This window comes from Patagioenas fasciata, chromosome 1 (genome assembly GCF_037038585.1).
Source record: "Patagioenas fasciata isolate bPatFas1 chromosome 1, bPatFas1.hap1, whole genome shotgun sequence".
Lineage (NCBI taxonomy): Eukaryota > Metazoa > Chordata > Aves > Columbiformes > Columbidae > Patagioenas > Patagioenas fasciata.
Genome location: NC_092520.1, coordinates 190850316 through 190864372, shown reverse-complemented (window position 1 = coordinate 190864372; position 14057 = coordinate 190850316). Strand labels below are relative to the sequence as shown.

At 39.3% G+C, this 14057-nt stretch overlaps 1 protein-coding gene across 5 annotated transcripts in view; it reads right to left on the bottom strand.

Moving 5' to 3' along the window:
• Positions 1–1375: 1375 nt before the first annotated feature.
• PTPRZ1 (protein tyrosine phosphatase receptor type Z1) overlaps positions 1376–14057 on the bottom strand; it is a 139305-nt gene continuing 126623 nt past the window's right edge. For 3 of the 5 annotated variants that reach the window (XM_065837924.2, XM_065837933.2, XM_065837941.2), the window contains 9 exons: positions 11683–11818; positions 10540–10686; positions 8327–8420; positions 7948–8021; positions 6801–6929; positions 5161–5307; positions 4729–4871; positions 3959–4094; positions 1376–2396 (listed from right to left, as the gene is read on the bottom strand). In XM_065837924.2, the coding sequence (XP_065693996.2) occupies positions 2256–2396; positions 3959–4094; positions 4729–4871; positions 5161–5307; positions 6801–6929; positions 7948–8021; positions 8327–8420; positions 10540–10686; positions 11683–11818 (1147 nt within the window). In that variant the 3' untranslated portion in view covers positions 1376–2255. Of the gene's footprint in view, positions 2397–3958; positions 4095–4728; positions 4872–5160; positions 5308–6800; positions 6930–7947; positions 8022–8326; positions 8421–10539; positions 10687–11682; positions 11819–13318; positions 13403–14057 lie in introns of all 5 variants that reach the window. The other 2 variants (XM_065837906.2, XM_065837915.2) reach the window with 1 other exon arrangement.

The window sequence follows — 14057 nt, the reverse complement described above, 5'->3', positions numbered from 1 at the left end:
ATGCTTGCTAGGACAGAACTACCAGGGTAACCATGTTGATAATACCGTGTATGGCTGAGATGAGATGATCAAGTGGTGGCACAGAGGTTTCACATTTGTGTATGGATGCGAGAAAACATGGGGCCGTGAAGAAAAGGTAATTAGGTAGGTAGGTTGTTTATCTGCACAGGGGCAGGGAGACAAGGGTGGAGAGACAGAGGGATAAAGGTGGACAGGGGAAAGAATAAGCAAGGGAAAATGGAGAGGAGTAAAAGGGGCTGCATGGGCGCTGCCCTTGTGCCTCATGCCTGATCGCTGCTCTCTGTCCTGCCATTCATTCATTCATTCATTCATTCATTCATTCAATTTATTTATTTGAGGGCAAGAGCAGGAAAAAGTTTGCTTTACTGGTAGCTGTTGAGTCATTCTGTGCCATTTTGTCTCCTGGTCCAGCACCTTCATGCTCGTTCCATGTGTCAACAGTGTGAGAATTCTTAAAAGTTTCCACTGCTTAGGTTCCCCTAAATTCATTTTGGCTTTGTTACAGCTCCACCTGCCCTCAGCCCCACACTTCTGAAGGGGTCTAGATCTATCTGCTGACACACCAAGGTCCCTCACACACTCTTGCGTTAGGAAGGAGTTGACTAAAATCTCCAAGCCCACATCAGGTCTGTCCTCTCCTGTCCTTAGTTTTCATCTTAGTGTCCATTAGTTTCTATGGCATTCTAGTCAAGAACTGTATCTCTGCCACATTTCTGTGTGTTTCTACTTAGCAACAGAATGTACCAAAGTGAGACAATCGTTACTCTCATGGCCTGTGTTAGTTTTAAACAAAGATCTATTCTTCTCCAGGTTGCTCCGCCTCCTCAGTGCTGCAACCTTGGGTACAATCAGTATATTTTCTTGCCAGTTCAGAAGCTGACAGAAAACGGTCGAGTGGCAACCTGAAACATTTTGCTTTTGTTCTTGCAGATATTTCTTGCTTTATTGCTTCCCAGAATCTGGTTTCTTTACTTTGCCAAAGGAGGCAGTAAAGAGCTCAGCAGCTGAGGACTGATCTGAAGCAAAGCCTGCATGGAGAAGACTTTTGAGGGGGTAATTAGGGCAATTTGGAGGCCTGGGACACTCCATTAGCATGTGGGTGACCAGACTGGGAGATGTGCAAGGAGAGACTAAATCAGGAGCTAACGTGGACACTACGAGTACGGGTGGAAGCAGAACAGGTATTAAATAACAAAATGTAAGGTTTTCTAAAACTTTCTTCTTGAACTTGCAGGTTCCACAGGCAGAGCAGCCATCTCCAGGTCGACCTTGAGTCCCTGTTCTGGTGAGTAAGAGCTCTCCCATGTGACAGCCAGGACTGTTCACTGGATGTGGCAGACTGCTACGCACAGACTGGAATATTTATATTTATTTTTGCAATGCCATAGGTAAAAACAATTTAACAATGCCAAGTACAGGTGTTATTCTCATAAAAACTTCTCATTTCAAAACAAATGATTTCTATTTCCCACAAAAAGTTAAAATCACATGCAGCTATACGAAGGTTAATTGCTTAAGATGCACAAGTATATATCAGAAGACTTTGTTAAAATAAAAACATACCGGACTACATAATTTTAACAAGGCAATTACACAGAACTAGAAAACTGACTCTGTAGTAAAATATAAAAATCTACAATTATAAATATAAATTTGGTCCATGAAGTCACTACAGAAGTAGCAGTATTTACAGTAAGTATCAGATTACTATTCTAAATGTCTAACTGAAGTCTTCAAATGTTGAATGTTATGGAGAACAGTATTTTATTTACATTCTACTATATTAAAAGTTGTATTTCTAGCAAATGTAAATTGTTATAAATACGGCAAATAAATGCTAAAACCATGACGTTTGTTTGTAGTTGAGAATTCCCTAACATCTATAAATATGATAATTTAAAGTTAAAAGTAAAGCCAGATAAATCAAAAACTAATACTGGAAAAACATACCACAATTCATTTCTTAGAAACACTGTAAAAGTCAATCAAGTTAGTCCAGACGTAACAACGTATTACAAGAAATCTTTCAAGAAAAGGCACACATTGTTAATGATAAAAATTCTGCAGTAAAGTCATATGTAACAGAAATTATTTTGAGTAAAGGTTGGGATCTGATTATACATATAGTGACTGGACAGATCTCCCCCCGCCAAAGTATAAAACTGAAAACAATGGTAAACTCCAGGTGTGACTGGTGTGATGTAGGTACGTGTGTGTTTAATTTGATGTGTTAATTAAACTAAAGATTCTAAACTTTCAGCCACATTTCCATCGGGTAAAGCCGAGCCATTACTGTCCATAGACGCTGAAGGGTTTTCTTCTTGCCTTGTGCTGACAAGGCTGAGAATAGCTTTGTACAGAAACTGGTACTGCTCCTGGAGAAGAAAAGAGGATAGAGTCGGTGTGTTGTCAGAAATAATAACACTAGATTACCTTGTAACACTGTTACTCGAAATTAATTAACAGCTGATGTGTCAGTCTGTTAATGTACCGTGCTCCACAATTTACTGTGTTACTCAGCAGCTTCATTAATCTTCTGACTAATGGCTCCCAATTTAAAGCACAACACTAGGGAACATAGTACAGGTAGGGGAGAAAACTGTATTTGAAACAAAAGATTATGTGCTAAATCTGATCCTTGTTAAAGTCCCATTTGAACGGGGTCAGGATTAGGGCTACTATTTGTCTGCTGGCTCTTTTTTTTTGCTCCTTGAATATTTTCTCATTTTTTGCCCCTGAATTCTAGGCAGGCAGATTTTCTTTTCCTTTTTTTTTGGTAATTAGAGTTACTGTTTATGTTTTTGAAGACCCTGCCAAGTGTAGGAAGAAAGATAAGACTTTGTAGGAAGATTCACGGAGCTGGCTGGGCTACAGTGTGGGCTGGGAAGGGGGGAACAGCTGGATATTGTGTGCAGGGAGAGCGGGCACAGCCAAGGGAACAGCAGATGCCATGAAAGGGCAGAGGAATATTTCAGGTTTGAGGATGGATATATGAGGGTGAAGAATTTCTGTGACGGAAGGAGTGGGGGACAGTGAGACAGAATAAATAGAGTGGGGTTTGGGGTCTGGATTATTAGGTTGGACTAAGACATGTGGGGTAGAATGGGGAACGAATCTGAAAATCTGCAGTAAGATGGGAAACTGGCAACCTGAGATACAGGGCCCTGGTATTTGCTGAAGGTTCCTGGGGCAAGAGGAGCGAAGGTCCTGATGGCGCTGCTGAGGTGGGAAGAGTTCCTGTTTCCACTCCATTGTCTGCCAGGCAGCTCAGTCTGGGCCAGCTGGGCAGGGCAAGGGGTGGACACATCTGTCAATCCTGTCTCATGTCTTCTTTTTGCTGTCAAAAATGTGATAACGCTAACCCTAACGTTTCACTCTTCAAGTGTTTCCTTATTGCATCCATTGTAGCTCTGCAGCTGTCAGATTTATAGTGGGATGACAAAAGGGGCAGCATTTGTAGTTTTTTATTTCTATGATAAATTTACATTTGCACAACACTGACTTAATAAGTAATGCTTGTTTGTTATATTTTTCATGTTTTTTCTTCCTGTAAGCACAGTGACATGGTGTCAAGTGACCATTCAACAGATCACGGAAGATCAAAGTCCATTCTGAAATGGAAGACTGGGGTAAACACTTCAGGGTTTAAAAGAAATTTATTTCTGCTGAATTAAAACCTTCATTTACATGACACAGTGCAGATTTTATGATGATGGTGGCAGCTCTGCACATTTTGAATATGACCACTTAATAACCACATAACAGGTTTTCATGGGAAATACTTTGAAGTCCACTACAGCACCTCTGGAAGAGGGTTTTGATTAATTCATGTAGAAACTAAGATGCCAGTGGTTCAGTAATGTTGCCATAAGATCTAAGCATGTTAATAATAAAACATGTAGGAAAAAAATATGCACACATTTTGCTTATTACTTACAATATCTGTAAAGACTCCAGGCCTCATCAAATTTATCATCTTCGCTACCTGGTAAACATCCACTGAGTTCTCATTTTCCAGTTGATGCATCAGTGTTGTTAATGCACAGAAAGTGCCTGCCGTCACCCCTCCATGCCTTTTTAAAGTGAAAAAAAAACCAAATGAAAACACACAAAAAAAGGCTCTAGAAACTGGATCAACTTTAGACAGCTGGAGAAAATACAGAATCCAGGGTAAACTGATAAGATGAATTTCTGTCATGTGGTCTTTACACTTTCTGAAATAGAACTGGCCAGCAGTGCCTTAACAGAACCTTCACAGCACCTGGCTACAACTTCTGAGAGTCTTTAAAAGCCAATTGTATAGTTATTTCTCTACAATCCTCTTCTAACCAAAACCTGAAGGCCTCAGGTCCTTCAATATTTCAACATTTCACTGTTTTCAGCCATTAGTAAACAGCTGCAGAAGGGTAAGGTGCCTCATCTAAATGGTCTTACTTTTTTCAGTAATACAAAATGAAGCCCTGATTTATTTCCTCTCCTGTGCCCCACTCAAGAGTCATCTGGAGTATCAAAATGATTGAATTGAAAAGAACACTGAAGTGTGATAAAATAGAAATGTTTCTCTTGTTGATGCAGCCAGAACAGAAGCAGCAGCACTACTGTTAGGTGCAGGCTTTGTGCCTTGTTTCAGTGCCTTTCACTCTAAATGAGATGAAAGGATTGTTCCACAGAAAAAACTCAAAACAAACTGAAAGCTGCGGTTCTTACTCATCATGTACAATCATGGGCCCATCACGGTTGGAAGTCTCCTCTTTGATGATGCTGATCAGTTCAAACGTTTTACTAATAGGACTATCAGGATTTGGCCATTTTGGACACTGAAAATGCCTCACTTCAAGTACATAGTCATCCTAAAAGAACGAAAAAAAACAAATCAATTTGATAAAAGATTGACTGTCTTTATTCTTATCCCTCACCTGGTTCCAGTCCAGCTCCAGCCTCCAGATACAGAATTCCACCACTGTGGAGGTAGGACTATCCTATTCCCCACATCACCACATGACCTATAGAGGTTACACCCTCCCTGGGTGCTTCAAGGGCACCGAATTTTATCACTCATTTACCACAGAAAATGAAACAGAATGTAGGCATTACCTTTAACAAATCAAGTCCTGAGTTACATGTTTATGACACTGTTACCTGTGTAGCTTCTAAAATAAAGTCTTGGATTATGAGCTTCTCCTCATTAGACAGACACTTGTGTTCTTCAGCAATCATAGTAACTTTGAAGCTCTCACAGTTTATAGGCTCATCTTTGTTTGGCCAATATACAAACTCATCTTCAGCCTTTGGGAAAACAAAAAGCAGCCATAAAAGTAAGTAATGTTGCACCCTTAAAATAAAACTTAATCCAACATAATAAATAATATGTCACGTATGTAATCAATGCAGCCAGCTAGATTTAAACTGACAAATCAAAAATTGATTCGTATTACGAACATCACAGGTGATGGTTTTGAGACATCTCTGTAGGGCTCTTGCTGAGAAGACCACTGTACCCCAGTGGAGAGAGCGGCCCACATCACAGCCAACATGTGCAGTGCTGCGCCAGATGTCTGGCCTGGCCTCCAGGCTGGGCCGTGCTGCCCACAGCCCATGGCCGTGGGATAAGCTTAGTTCATGGAGTGTAACGCAGGAGCCTGCAGGCAGCTCTCATGCAGCACCATGATTATGCCACCTTCGTGGCCTTGAAATCATGTAAAAGTGCAGCGAGAAGTTATAATGAGACCATCCTTTCTGTTTGACAGCAGAAATGATGAACAGAGTTGTTTTCTTTTAAGAAAATCCTATAATAGCTTGAATGACAAAAATGGGGCTAACCCTTCCGTGGACAGGAGTTGCATGCCGTGATGTACTTTGATCAGAGATTCATTCAATGCTGCATAACTTGGGGTTTACAGCATCTGAATGGAAGCAACATTATCTATAATACCCTCTCTTTTACTGTGCTAGCTCTAATAAATACCATTTTAAATGATACTTTACAAAGTCTGAGTGCCTTTTTTTACAGGGATTGTAATAAACCAGCACTACCTGGCAAAACAACCTCACTTACTACAAGGGCTAACTTAAAAATACATCTGGTCTATAGGAAGTGTAACATTCATAAAACATTTGATGAGAAGAAAAAACCTAACATTGTCTTGGTTGCACATGTTTTTCCCATCAGGCAAGACTCTCCAAAGCATTTGCTTGGCTTTCCTCCACACTCATCACCAAACATGATGCCTTCTCACATCTTGAGATTTCTCTAAATACCAACCTAAAAGCTCTCAGATATTCCCACATATCTAGTAACCAAAAAACATATTCATTTGTTATTAAGTTACACATACAGGATGAAAACTTGAGCTTCCTGTGCTGTCTAGAGTCAGGCAAATCACTGCTAAACAAACATTTGTTTGTAACTTTAGGAGATGAGCAAGAGAAACTCAAGTTTCGCCACTTACCCAATAATGTCTGAAGAAGCCATATTACATCTAACATAAAAGTTTTGGAGCAAAACTAACCTTACATAATGGTTACTCCTGCTGTTCAGCTCTTTTTATAAATTATACAGGAATGATTCAATAATTCTTCATGCCAGCTGCAATATGCCCAGACAAAGATCTCCAGATTTCCATTAGATGATTTGGAGGATTTTACACTCAGCACAGTATTATTAATTTTTAATTGCTTTTTGCAAAATCCAGGATTTTGTCTCATGTACTGCATATTTCAAAATGGTAACACTAATAAAATTCATACATAGACCCATAGCAATCAGCTGTGAAACTTACCATATTCTGGCTATCAGGAAGCATGACTATTAGCTGGGCATTATGGTCCCATATCATTCTCCAGAAATCCTTGATAGTGTGTAGTAAGGGATGTTGGGTAATAATGAACTCATTACTTTGATAATAACCCTGCAAAACAAAATCAATGGACTTGGAATTGATGCCCAACTATTAACATTTAAAGGAAGCTTCTAGTGGACAGAGACAGAAGCCTGGAAAACAAATTGGAGAGTTGTGCCTCCTTTGGCTTCCTGCAATTATTAGAAGAATATAAAACTTGCATTGCAGTATTTTCTGTATGTAAAGAATAAAATCAATTACACTGAAATAATTTTTTAAACTTAAAAAAATTTGATCAAAAAAAAAAAAGCAAAAGAGATCAGTGGAGCCTTGAACAGGCAACTCAGAATGAAAATAAATTAACTCAGACACACATGCTAATTGTTCTACATCAACCAGACTTCCAGAGGAGCCGGCAACCTGTAACAAAAAATAGCACACTTTAAAGATCTACAAAAATCCCAAGCGGTCTCTTAATTTGTACAGATGTCCCAGATGAACTTCTTACCACAAAAGATAGCTGTTTTGCGCTAATAGACCTGATGAAGGATCGTGCATAAACAGCACTGCAGGGAGGTTCCCATCTCCTCCCTGAATGCCCAGGAAGCATTTAGTCTTCCCCTAATGAAGGGCAAAAGAATCGAAGAAAACCCAGGGAACAAAAAGCTAATGGGAAGCTGATGAGCTATGGTGCTTTGGGCTATGCCAGTTGCTAAAGCTCTGTAAGATGAGCAGGTAGGAAGGCAAACTACAGTACAGCCATTGAAAATTAACTTGTTAGTTAACACTTTTAGTTCATCTCAAAAGATCCTTTCACAGATGGCATTTAGCTTAACCAGTTTTTAAAAATATGGTGGGATTTCTGGTTCTACAGATTGTTAAACTGCAATGCACCTAACCAAACTTAAGGACAGTAGTAAAAGTAATAATACTTCCAAGGGGAAGCAACTCTTTCAGGTAGAGTGACTGATGGAAGAACGGAGCTTTCAAAATCAGGACTGTGCTGAGCTAACTTGGACACATGGCAGATCTGCAAGCAGCTATACAATGGGAAATTGTTTTTCACCAATACAGTTAACCGACTCACCATAATATAGGAAGCATTGATGTAGTCCGTCCCTTCACCGGACAATGATGAGATACTCACTCGAGATCTTTCCACTGTAAAAAGAAGTTATGAACTAGTACGAATGTTGCAATGACTCATATATTATACCAATTATCTCACCTATCTCATAGTAATGATAACACTAAGCTACAATAATCAGGATAAAGTGTTATCCGGCCATCTATTTTGTTTTCCCATATGTAGTACTTAAATCTTTTCTTCACTAAAAGTACTTTACAGAACATTGCTCCACACCAATGCAGATGTCTGCTGTTCTTACTGAGGAAAGATTAAAGGTTTGGCACATACGGTTCATAAACATTTTGCCACCTAGAGAGGGCGATTTGAAGAGGCTTACCAGGAATGATGGATGAAGTTCGGTTCTTTTCCCTGTTGCACTGTTTGAGTGCAGTTGAATAATCACACTGCTGTGTGTTGCACTGGCTCAGTAACTGAAACAATCAAGTTGAAAAAAAAATCAAGTCATTGTACAAAAGCCAATCCTTCACTGGCTGCATTACACAGAAGGGTGCCCGTATTTCAGGTTAGCTGTCTCTCTTAACTTTAGGTATCTAGTTATCTGGCTAAATCACTTAGCAGGTCATCAGAATCTTTTTTCTTCTCTATCACTTCAAATGATTCTTGACCCCTAGATCAAAAAGCATGTCTTTGAAAGAAATGCCACTTTATGCTGTTCCCAGGTCCAGCCCCTCATTGTTTGTTGCCATCCTGGTGTCACATCCATTTTGCCTGCACAGTTGTTTGTGTAACTTTAAATAGTTTTGGAAAACAGTAAATGTCTGTGCAGAAAAATCTGCATTGTTATACAGGCGGTATAGCTCCTGATGTGGGGCATCTATAGATATTCCAGTCATGAGCTTCTCCAAACCTGTGAGAGGAAAATAGGGCTGATCTGGGGAATGTCTCACTTACTTATTTCAAATGATACAATTCAAAGAGACAATACTATGAGAAGAAACAAGTGTATACACAAATATATACACCACCATCTTGTATATCTACTTATTAGGCATGAAATAAGCTTGGAAAGCAGGTTTTTCCTAGTTTTTAGAATTTTTTCTTGGTTTCTAGTAAAATCAACCAAATCAAAATGTTCAAAAGCATTCAAAAGACTTTTCCATGAAGTTTTGTGCTGGGCATGTGTAGCTTCAAGAAGCTGCCTCCTTTGGAAAAACAGATAGCAAACCAGGGAAGATCCATCACAATGAATTAGACCACTTTTATTTTTTTTAATCTAAACCAGTTCTTCAGTAAAACAAGACTCCACATTTTTCTTATTACTCTAATAATTTTAGCTTGCAAAGGAAGATGAGATTGAATTAGACATGTCGTTTTCTGCTATTTGAGTTCTTGAAATTGGAGCTCTACATGGCTCCTGAAATTTGCACTGCACACTCTGTGTTTATATATATTTACACACTCTGTTTATATATATTACGTGTTTTATTCTTTCACCTATGTAGGAAAGGTGGGATGCTTATTTCTCCAAGCACATGGCAGCTGAGAGAAGAGTCTCTACTTTTCCCCAGGAAAAACTGGTGCGACACTGTTGGATCATTTAAGCCAGGATAGCAGCAAACTGTGTAATCCTTTGGTATGTTGTTTCTATTCTGTTGTTCTGTATTGTTCATTATCTTGATGAAACACTAGTTACTGTGCCTATGTGACCAAAATACTTCAGAAAATAAATATATTAATATTATTCATAGCCTTATTATGTACTGATATTATCTACAGACTTATCTGCTTAAGTTTTTAACTTATGATCCAATATCTAATTGTAGAAAGAATACACATTGTCCCATGCAGTTCCCCTTAAAACTAAAATCTTCAGAGAGGACGGTTCCAATAATTCATTTCCTGTTAAATTAGGGAAAGCAAAGTTTGTTTTACCACAAAATCTGGAAAACATTTACACGTGATTTACTTCTCTGAATTCAAATTCATTTTAAAAGGCAGGATTTTCTGTGTTTCCTCTATAAGCGAACCAGTGAGTGAGCTGGACTTCCCATTCTCCCCATGAGTCAATGAGCTGTTCCTCTCACAGATTCTGGGCTGTCACCTGGCTGGGTCAGCTCTTTGTCTGTGGGACTAAAAGCCCCATGCAAGTACATACTGATCTCCACATCCACAAGCACCAAAGCATTCACTTATTGCCTGCTGAGGTGGTCTCTCTTCTAGTCACTACTAAAGGGGAATATGCTGATTGATCAAAATAGCCCATGACATTTTTTGCCAGAATGACACCTTTCCAGACTGATGTTTTATCTGTGAGATCGTTGTGCAAAGGCATGTAGTTACTTTTTCCAAATTCTACTTACCAGCCTATGTCTCATGCTCTTTTTTCTTTTAAATTTCTCTTTTAAGAGGCTTTAAATTGTTTTGTCCCAACTGACTGTATGCATTCGTTAAATTGCTCTGAACTTAGGCTCAGAAGTTAAATTTTAGATAGAGGAAGCTCATGAAAGTTGTGTTGAGATGACACCTGCTTTTAAGTCATTCAAGCTTGCAAGACTAAAGCTTTTCATGATACTATCTTGGAGAGCTCACCTTGAATTGTTTCTCCAATCTGGTCTTTCCTGTTGGTCCAGGTATCAAGAGAGCATTCACATAGGCATGGATGTGAGTCTCAAGAACTTCAGTTTCTTTACTGAGTATTGCTTCGACCAATGCATCATGAATGAAGATGTATTGCTCCTAGGAAAACGAAACCAAACATGTGAGCTCTAATTATTTTCAGATACCCCTGGAGACCTCGGGCTAAGCTGCCACTTCTGACATGGTCAGTATTTCTTCACAGTGTGGTGCTCCAGGGGAGTTTTCTCAAAAGTGATCCTCTACAGTGGAGGCTGTCCCTCCTCAGTGGCAATGCACATTTACAAGCACAACTGAACTACACATGCAATGCATATATCATATAATACCAAATCCCCACCACCTCTCCTGTTCACAGACAAAGTTAAAAATGCAAGCACAGCCTTGAGCCAAATTTTCAAGTCAGCTTGTTATGTGACTCTCCCTGCCTTTCTTGCAATAAAGCCATCACTCCCAGTGCCTACTGCTGTGCTCTATTGTCTCTCTCACATCCTTTGGAACAAGTGCTTGTGCAGTTGTTGATTACATTTTTTTCTATTGAAAGACCCTGGGGAATCTAACCACCTGTTCTTGAAACCTGAAATAGACTTTCAAATGCCCTGCTGTTGTCCTTATTGTTTCCTTCTGGTCTTTCACTATTCTATAAATAATCTTCAGTTTAAAGCAGCTACAGATAATTTTCCATCTGAACAGGTTTTTTTCCTTCTTTTTATTGCCTGATAGCAACTGTTTGATCAGGTACAGTGAAGATCTGAACACCTGACCGTGGTGTTTCCTTAAAAAAAAAAATCTATGACAAAAATGCATGCCCTGCCAAGAAAGTGCTACTGTGGGAAACATGATTTATACAGACTTACTCTCTTCTGAGTACTCCCCAAAAAACAGACAAGAGCCCACAGATCGGTAATTTCTAGTGCATTGCTCTAAGCAAGCCTAGCAGGATGTATCTGTAACAACAAGGGAAGGAAAATGGAAAGTCCAGTCTGGTGGCTGGCTGCAAGTCTGTCTGGTGCTGCCACAAAGAAAACTGGATCATCTCTCCTCCTGCAAACAGAAATGGACTCGAATAGTGTCTCACCATATATATTCTAGTCTTACCTCAGTCTGCACCAAGTAGTTCCTTTGGGTACGTATGTGTTTTAAGAATCCAAATATGTTGACCGTCCCTTCATGCTGAATTTGCTGCAGCATGCTGTCTAACACTATGTATGTGCCTGTCCTTCCAACACCAGCACTATAAAACAAAAAAATAGTCTTGAGCCTGAAGTTAAACAATAACAAAAAGAACTGTTTCTTATACATAGCTTTTTCAACAGACTGGTGTGTAGAATATCATTATATTATATACTTTGCTAAAACTTCAAGGCTGGTAATGAAGAAAAATCTTTTCAACTCAGCTTTTTCTTTGTGCAAGAAAAGATATCATTTTCTCAACTGATTTTTAGTGCATCAATTGAAATAGAACTAAGGGGTTTACTGCAGGTCTGCAATTTTCAGACTTTTGATATTCCTTAGGGTACTTCATCAAGTTTACCTAGAAAGGGTGGCATATGTCAGCATATGGACACAGTTAATGTGTCCAAGTTATTCTGTGTTGAAACACACATCACCTTAAAGGGAAAGCTGCATTATGCCACTCATTACAGACATAGGATATTTCAAAGATAGCGTACTGAGGAAAACCCCAGGAAGTAACACAGCTGCTGAAGGTACATCTGTAAAATAAAAAGCTTAGTGCTCTCCAGATACAGCTAAGAGGGGAAGTAATGGCTGAAAGCCTTCTTAAAAAGCAAAGCACTCCTGTTATGAACTCTGACTCATTTAGATAAAAATGACTGTATTGTAAGATTAAAAACCGATTTTTTCTTTCATAAAATATCTAGGTAGGGAGTAAAAGGTCAAGAGGTCATTTTTTGCTGTCTGGGCATATACAGGAATTAGTCAGTTGTAACCACTCTCTAAGTTGAGGAAATGCTACATGTTACGCTACATGTAACTTGACAGCAACACAGTGCTGGGTCTGCATGTTCCCTTAAGGGCAGATACAAGCTCCGTCCATACATGCCGATCCAGTCATCTCATTTCTTCCACAGAGGTGGCACAAAATATGGGTACTGTGAGCTCAGATTGCTGTTATAAACTGTCTAAATGTGATATGAAACTAAAAGGTCTAGGTTATCAACACACTATTAGACACAAAAAAGTACAAAGATTACCAGACACCATCTGTTCTTGGTACGAAAGACAAAACATGAAAAGTACCAAAACACAGAAATAGCTAAAAAAGTTTAATGAAGTTCCTCATATGTGTCCTCCATATAGCCTGTAAAGATAAATAAATGTTATGTTTCTAACACGAGATGACTCTTGAAATTCCATAGTGTATGGGGACAGGTGAACTAAAAACCAAATAAAACTGCCTACAGACAGAGGTGAGTTACACCTATGACCCAGTGGAGAGGTCTGACTGAAGCCACACAACTTACCACTGTTCACTTTTTAAAACCCCAATTTAATTGACTTATGATGTATTGCTGATCTCTCAGCCCACTGGCATAGATCTCAGACTTGGTATATTGGGGAAACTCTTATTTTGAACAGGCAGGGTGTAGATAGCAGCAGAACAACCAAAATGTGGAATTTTCATTTTCCAAGCTAAAAAAATATTTCAGTCAGATTAGATCATCCCAGAAATAAAATATCTTCATTTGCAGCATTTGTGAGGCGACTTTACCTGTTGGCTTCCTCAGAGTCAGCTCCAGAAGGACAGAATTCATGAGGAGGTTCTCTTTCCAAATGTTCCATCAAAGGTGAGGTACTACAGTGGAAAACCAGAACCTGCTTATATATTTTACAATAACCCGGTCCTTCACGGGCATTGTGAAGTCATTCCAGGCCCTACAAGCCCTTTTTAACCAATTTTCCCTGAGCTGCCCAGTTTTAGTGAGCACTGACAGAACACCTGCCTGCACACTGCGGCACATGCAGACCTCAAACCGTTCCCCAGAATGCTCCTCCATTGCAAATGGCTGCTAGAGCGCAGAGTTATGTTAAAAACAGCAGAGTTGTACTTCAGCCAGGAATAAAGTGAGTCTTCTTTTGCGGACAGAGGTCCTCTTAGGATTACAGAGTATCCCTGCACCAAAGAAAGCATGAGCCAAAAACATCCTAACGATATAATTGCAGAAATGAAACAATGACTGCTATCAATGTAACTGGTAAGCTCATAGCAATCAAGAGAGTAGTACAGAAATGTGCAAAAAAGAGAAAAGCATTTTTGCAAAAAAAAGAACATAGTGCAGAGCAGCATCATCTTGTTTACAGCCATTACAGAGATTTATAGAAGTGGCACAGGCAGTTGATTAGTTGGCCTCACCAAGGATAGAAATACCAGCTAGGAAATTAATCTTATTCAATCAGGAACTGTTACATGTGAGAGAGTAATCTTGCTTAACCCACCACTGAAAAATTAT